Below are 8,073 nucleotides of genomic sequence, written 5' to 3'. Positions count from 1 at the left end.
CCAGTAGGATGTAATGTTATATGGGACCATTGTGTGTCAAAAATGTGTTGCCCACATGTCTTTTCCAAGTAATGGGATACTTTGCTGTTAGTTAGTACTGTTAGGGAGAATTCTCTGTAAAGGCTAATTTCCCAAACCTAGTGAGTCCCCCAGCAGCTTTGCTGGATTTTTGGGGTTTATTTTTTTCTCCTGCTAAGAGTGAGACTCTTTTCCTCACACTCAGACATGATTTGAGGTGTTCCTTTGACTTTGGATGTGTTTTATGGGCTATGGGGTCCTTTACCCCATAGGGCTTCATGTGTTTTTGGTATGTGGGTTACACAGCACCCTCCCTGCCGTAACCCAGGGGTGTCGTAGCGACCCCCAAACATAGACTCTATACCCTGGCACTGACTACTGTCTCCCAGGGCATGTAGTCACCATTGGCTTTACTAGTCTTAAATTGTGAACCAGTACAAACCATCATATTGTGGACGTACTGGTAGGGGCAATTCGATTGCCCTAGGGTCTGTTGTTCGAGGGGGCACTGTCCAGTCCCCCCAACCGAGTTTTGACTGGTGGCAGTGGATACTTCTTTTTATATTCAACCGCAAATATATTCCTATGGGATTTTCCCATTGTTCGAGGCTACCACTTTTTTAAATAGTCCCGAACATACCGCCGGTTTATTCAATTAATATAAATTCACCGGTTGGTATTTTCTGCCGAAACTTGGTTCCAAAATGGCGTTTGTGTTCACTTCAGTGACTCCAACCCAAGTCGAGCCCTTTGTTCCACTTTTTGGCGGGCTTCTCCACAGAAGCCTCCAAAAGTGGTGCCACTCTGTCAGGGTATCACAGGGGGCGTGGGAGGGGGTTTAGGCACCCTGGACTGAGTTGCACTCTTGTGTGATTGGCCCAAGTGGTGAGCCGCCCGGCTCACCATTTAGCATGTTTGAGTGACAGCTAGGCTGAATGAATGGGGGTTTTCTGCATAAAAGCAGGGCTTTGGGGACTGGAACTTCAGAAGTCGCCACAGGACCCAAAGAATCCGAGGAGGAAGAAGCCAAGCCGACCTGCAACGACGACACCACCGGTGGAGCCCTCCTGAACCGTCTCACCACTTTTCCCGACGACAGAGGAGATCTCCAGTCCGGAGAGTCTTCTTCCTTTGACTGGTGGGGATAACCAGTTTGCCCGTCTTTTCCCCTTCCTGGAACCTCTCGTGGCCGCCTTGCCAAGCACCCCGGCAACCGGAATACCACGGTTTACCACTACAGCGAAGAAAAGGGTAGCTTGTAACCAGAAAACTCTGTGGCTGGTTTCTTCCCTTGCAGTGCAACGACCTTCATCTTTCCTCCACGTCAAGACCTCTTCCTCTGGACGAAACACCGACTTGCACCAGCTGCCAGGAACAACTGCCCCCGCTGGAGCGTTCTTCCCATTTCTGGTACTGTGTCCCGCCTGGCTTCCCTTGCGACAGATCGTTCGGGGTGACAGTAAATCCTCGACTTTCTAACCTGGGTTAGCCAGGGCCTGTTCACTAACTTTTCCTGACTTGATCTCAATCTTTTGCGAACTATCTACAAAGACTCTTTGGGCATAACCCCACTGTGTGATCCTGGACACATTTCGCTTGCTCTAAGAGTGGGCCTGGCATTTGAACTTCCTTGCCCTCCAGTAGACTTTGCCTAACCTGCCTCACTGTGGTTCTTTGAAAAGTATTGAAATTTGTGTGCTTTCATAACTTTTCCTTCCCTTTTTCTATAACTTATTAGAGTGCCATCTTATGTTAAGCGCTCACCTCTGTCTGAAAATAAGTGGTGTTTTTCATTAAGACTTGTCTAATAAGTGATTAGGGTTGTATATATATATATATATATATATATATATATATATATATATATATATATATATGGTAGTGACTGTGTTGGATTTACCTCTTTTTGTGCTAGTGTAAATTACAAGTGTGTCTTTAAATAAATATTTATATACTTTTACACCAAAAGCTCTGGTCAGTGTTTGCTTGTGCTACTGTATCTCCGTACTTATTTTGTATACTCTATATACTGCCTAACTCATCTTGAGAGAAGTCTGACTGCTAAGCCACAGCTACCAGGTAAATCTGGGTGGTACAGACTGCTACCAATTGGGTTTACTGCCAACCACCTGTAGTCCTAAATCTTTTGCAGTGGTCCCTAAGGGAACTGCACAGGTTTCTGCCTAAAAGTACATCTAACATAGCACTGTAAAATCCAGAGAGTACTCAAACTAAAAAGGTTTTCTAGTGCATAGAGTATCAGTTCTTGTATTGGTTCTACAGGCAGGGTGGGCCAATGTTTCCTTGCTCTTCCGGTCAGGGATGCTTAAGTCAGAAATGGACCAGGGGGATAGCTTATATAATGACTGGGTCTCGGGTGGTTTGTACATAGCCTTCCACAGACATCACACCATGTTGCAATGCTTCTGGGCTCCCATGTATGCAGCACATCGGTTCCTGTGATATCAAGTCAGAGGGACTATGGAAAGCAGATTCCCAGTTTCTCAGTCACATGGGTTTAAGCTGTGGATGACCAATGCCTCCTTGCCTTCCTTTTCGGGGGCGGTGTTCCATTTTAGAGCCTGTGGCTAAGAGCATAGAACTCCACACCCTAGATGGTTACAATTCCTTCCTTTGAATGAGTGCATTCAACCCTTTAGTTACAAAAGAGTTATCACAATACCTATGGTAGAATAATTGTGAACTCCTTCACCAGGTCATCACTGGATAGCTTTAACACCAAGCGTTTGTATAAAAGAAGTCCATCATAGAAGAGTAAAGACTCCGTTCCACAGTGGGCTCTTTATCCCCTTGACCTGAAAACCACAGGCCAGTGACAAAATGCATACATGATAGTGAATATAAACAGTATAGGGTGGGGACAAAAATTAACTGCTACTAAAAAGCAACAGAAAACCGTAAAAACATTCCCCAAACCCTTTCCAATAAAAGTACAGCACACATGGCACAGTAAATCCTTAGAATGTATTCATAGAATATAGAAGTTGTCAAATAATTTATTCAGTTTTCGCCATTAAAAACATACTCAATTGTACAATTCTCAAAAAACTATTAAATCACCTACACACAGAATAAAACCACAAAATAGAGGTACACTCTTTACATTGGCCAAGTGGGTGCTAGGTGCAATCCACATTATAATGCACACTGGAACCAGTTTTAAACACTGTCACATGATATTGAACTGTCTTCGTGAAATAAAATATCTAAAAAGGTACATAACAGAAACCGGATTCCTTTCCATAAACCATTCAAGGATTCACGATCCAGGATCTGTTCATCTACACCCAAAATAAAAAGTACAGATCTAACCAACTAATTGTGTACCATATACAAAATAACACGTTTTTAGCACTAGGCTTTAATTAACAATGTATAGGATTATCAAAGTTAGCAGATACAAGCAGTGAAAACCAATCCCATGTCTACATAAATCCGTAGTAATTTCCTAGCAATGGAATACATAAGTGAGTGAAAGTGAATAAATTACTATATATTATTTGTCAAGACAGTTATTACTACCCAGTTTAACAGTACATTTCTTTTATTTTTTTAGAGACATACTGGGCACAGCAAGAGTAACTAACAAAAGGTTAAGCAAAACAGGAAGAGAAAACATTAAAAGCCATAGAATGTATAAAGTGCAGCCCAGATATCCTCTTATAAATAAAACCCCTCTAATTTACACTATGTAACAAACACAAACTCTATAGTTCCGAATGCCCAAAGCGCAGTGCCCATTTATGTGATTAATACCTTTATGTTACGTTTTGATAAAATGTAACAAGTCTTAAATCCAGAGCAAATCTTTACATTAAAATGCATGTGTCTGCTAGAGACCAGTGACGGGTTATTTCCTTCGGCAACAGGATAATGGGGCCATCATAAATTATATTTGGTTATTTTATTACAAATGCTGCAGCATTAGATTGTTAATTATATGGTGTAAAGGCAAATGTACATTTTTATATAGAGCTTAAAACTATCATGGAGCTTGTAGACAGAATTATAGATGTTAGGGAAGAGGCGCCCAAGCCTTAGTGTGATTATCAGGGAAGAACGTGGTGTTTCAAGCCTGTGCAAGAGGTACATACCTATACATTGCTGTTGAGAGCATTGGTTATGTGTGGGCCATGGTGGAATTGTAGGCTACATTGCACATGAAGTCACTGTACGGGTGAAGTAGCACAACGCCAAGAAATTGGGGGTTGAGGGCGTCAGATGTTTTCCTTGTGTGAGGCAATGTAATGCAACAGGCTTGTGCAAGAGAAGCTGCAATCACGCAAATACGCAAGCAAGCTGCCTGCAAGGTATCCTTTTGGCAGTAAACAGGATTTTGCATTTTGAGGGGTTGGAGGACGCTTGCCTTTAGTAACACTGAATGAAGATCTGGTTTATGTGTCGAGTAACATGGCCATTTGTTCAGTAGTTCTCTGTACTGGTTTATATGAGCACTGGTGCAGAGTGGAGCTTACATAGACCTTGACGACTTTTGGATATGCCCACGGGCCAGACACCGATCTAATGTAGTACTTCCAAGTGAGGGCTGAGGGAGTGGTGGGAAGGCATCGTCATATACATTAGCCTCACAAAAAAGAAACATACTTCACATTGCAATGCAGCAGGTTCGGTTTGTACTTGGCCTTGTGCTATTCCAGCAAGATGACAGTTCCTGCTGGGTGGTGACCACCCTCACTAGAGGACCTAAGGATGCCTGCTCTACAGTGAATAGCAGTTCAGGGGTTTAGTTAGTTGGCAGCTACCAGTCAAGCAAATATGACTTCCATCAAGGCAATTCGCTTTAAGGTCAGGTTGCAATTGTATATTTTTGTTTTTCGGGGAGAGCAGCAATACCTCGCAGCACAGTTGTTCCAGACAGCACATTCTATCTGGGGGAAGGCCAAACCCATGTTTTAAGCTAAACCATCATCTCCTGTTTCTAAACCATGTCCAAAACTTATTCTGCTCCTTAGTACCTGTAATTTCGGCAGATAATGGAACTGAAACTTAGGAAGACACATGGATATGTTGAGGATCACTATTTGGCAGAGTTATAATTCGGGCCTCCCTAGTTCACAGTTTAAGCGCTAGACCACATACCTTCCCTAATAAATTGACACCCAAACACTACAGGAGACTGACCCCCACAACCCCAATATTGTGACACCAAGCAGTACAGTAAGGAGGTTGATTCGCCGAGCTATATATAGACGAGTGCTACCCAAAACGACAGGATTATGACAAACATTAAAGGAGACTCTTCACTAGCAGAGAGTGGCCCCAAACTTGGAGCTATTGCATCACAGGGACACCCAACAATACAAGAATGTGATATTCCAACACTACAGAAGAGTGGCCTATCCAACAAAGACGATCAACAGCATTGTGCCCCCACAACTACAAGGAAGTGCCCCAAGCTTTTCATGAAAGTATCCAAAATACTGCAGGTCACTCACCACCGACCACCACCACAGAAGGAAAATGGCCCAACTTCACAAGAGCAGGAGTTGCTTTTCTGTAGTTTAACAAACCAAAGTTGCATTACAGTGGTCCCCAACTACCAGAAAGTGACTGAAACGCTAAAGAACACTGCAAGAGTGCCATCAAGTACACTGACCCAAATGCTTTAGAAGAGGAGGCCGAACACTACTCAAGAAGGTCCTCACCCTGTTGCAGGGGAAGGAGGAAAGGGGTACCATAATCATAGGAGAAAGACCAGCTGCTACCAGTCAATGGATAGAAAGTCACAAGTATGACATCAACACAACACGATCGTGACTCACCCCACAAGAGAGTGACATCCCAACATAATGGGACAGCAGCTCCAAACCTACTTGATGGGAACCATAGCAGAATCCTTTAGGAGGCATCGACTTAGACTGTCCCAAGTCCACGCATGCCTGCATTTTCTACTGAAGTTTCTTTAAGAGAATCCTTTAGTGTCCCTGCAGCTGTTAGGAATGGCTCCAGGATAGTTGCGTAGGCCTGCAAAGCAGCATTGGGATGCACATCATCCTGGTAGCAGTGAAACCTTAGTCTCTGTAATCTGCGTCTGGCTCTTCACGGTGTTCGATGATCCTAGTTTTGTTTAGATCCATACTCGGCTCTAATAGAGAGAGAGTGCATATAGGTCAACACAGATCGAAGTGAGACAAAAGGCAGGATACAATTATTAAGTTAAAGCAAATATAAAGCAACAAAATGCATTAACACTCTTCAATCAGTATGCACCACCACATAGCTGTATCAAACACAAAACACATGTATATCCTTTAAAGATACAAGTTTATAGATCCTCTACTATAGTCAATGACGCATAGCTAGGGGTAAATCACACATGACATCAGGTTATGCATGTTTAGTATGACATGTCTCACATTTTATGGGTAACGCAGGGGCAGTGTGGACGTGATCATGCATTTTAAACCGGCTCCTATTCCAGAGAAGTCTACATTTGAAATGACTCGGAACCTCTTGTTTAGCCCACATTAAATCTGCCAAAACTCAGACAGCACAGTAGGTTGACTAGCTCACTTGTACTACCTTAAAGAACCAATGTACGATCTAAAGGAATATGCTTGCCTAAAACCAGCTGAACTTTCTACAATATCTTCCCAATGTCAGATTACCCATGAGCAGGGCCAAAACATATGTCCCAAATCCCCAGAAGAACCCATGCATCTAAAAGTATTGTGTGGGGGTTGGATAGAGTCTCCTGAACAGTTGCCTATTGCATCCATGGTATATTCGGGTCACTTGAACAGCTAACAATATTACAGCATTGTGGTGAATTGTTTGAACTTCCCCATCGTAAAATGTGCACGAAGCAAGCCGCGAGGGATTGAGTTGGGCCATTGCTTCCTTATGTGCCTTAGAGACGGCAGATTAGGAGGGATCCCACAACCTCAGCGCCCCTCCCAGAGGTGTGGTATCCGCCCCAGTGGGTGACCTATGGCAGGAGTCCAATACGCAGGACAACAATACTAAGTGTTGCAAGAAGTAAGGATTAGCTGGGAACTGAAACCACCATCCTGTCATCAATGAGGAAAAAGAATGTGCAAACCTATCGTGTTTGCAAGTTGCTAGGAAACCAAAGACAATTCTGCCATCTGGTTCAGCGAGCCATCACTCAAACACCCAGCATGTTCTGCGTCACAGTGGTGTGGTCCAGTTGCAGTGGCTTCAGATAATTCAAGGTGGCGCCAGACACAGTGGTCCCCTTTAAAGCCTTGCAAACACTTGTCAACTGTAATGACTACTATCACAATTAACCAATGTGAAGACCGCCTAGAATAAGATACTGAGCAAAAATAAAAAAGGAAAAAAACACAAATAGACATTTCAAGCGAGGAATAAAAAATGAAATTGGGAAGAACCACTCGGAGGTGAGGACAGGAATAAACTCTCAATGTAAGAAGTATCAAAGGGGATGGATAGACCACAGTGAATGAGAGAATCCAGGAGACAAATCAGGGTCCTGCACTCCTTTTCCGTATGGAACCCAGAAAAGCACAGACTGGAGGAAGGCAGAAAGTTTGGAAAAAGTTCAAGGAACCATTTTGGATGCAGCAAAAACTTGTTAACACTGGAAGAGGACGACACACTGACTTAATGAGCATCATTCATGCTTGGCATAAAAGAAAAAAAGGGATTAACAAAAATCCCTTGATTGAACTTGATAGCCAAGTCCAGAGGTTTTCCACCAGCCACTGTAAGTTCATGGTATAGGAAGTCTTCCTGTGGCAGGAGGGTAAAATATAATTTCATGCCAGACAAGGAGCCTAATGGAGTATGGCACGCTGTTTGCTCAAGCCTTGTTTGATAAGGGCTGTCTGTGGCTGTCTTCGCTGCTCGTGCTGTCTGCCAGGACTGATTTATTGCCTCAACGGTATGTTTGCAGAAGCCCAAATCATTTGGACTTGAACTGAATCACAAAGAAACTCCAAAGAAACCGTGTATTTACACCGTGTGTTTTTCCCCATAGGTGCGTGTTTCCATTGAATTGGCCAAGTGTCATTAGCCCCTCCCACCCTA

At 43.3% G+C, this 8,073-nt stretch overlaps 1 protein-coding gene across 2 annotated transcripts in view; it reads right to left on the bottom strand.

The window, feature by feature from the left end:
• Positions 1-2,988: 2,988 nt before the first annotated feature.
• LOC138521765 (E3 ubiquitin-protein ligase TRIM39-like) overlaps positions 2,989-8,073 on the bottom strand; it is an 840,082-nt gene continuing 834,997 nt past the window's right edge. For both annotated transcript variants that reach the window (XM_069634831.1, XM_069634832.1), the window contains one exon: positions 2,989-6,145. In XM_069634831.1, the coding sequence (XP_069490932.1) occupies positions 6,072-6,145 (74 nt within the window). In that variant the 3' untranslated portion in view covers positions 2,989-6,071. The remainder of the gene's footprint in view (positions 6,146-8,073) is intronic.

The sequence above is a fragment of the Ambystoma mexicanum genome, chromosome 13, assembly GCF_040938575.1.
Source record: "Ambystoma mexicanum isolate Mex_15411 chromosome 13, UKY_AmexF1_1, whole genome shotgun sequence".
NCBI lineage: Eukaryota > Metazoa > Chordata > Amphibia > Caudata > Ambystomatidae > Ambystoma > Ambystoma mexicanum.
The sequence above is the reverse complement of the archived record's forward strand: the minus strand, read 5'-3'. Positions and strand labels throughout refer to the sequence as shown.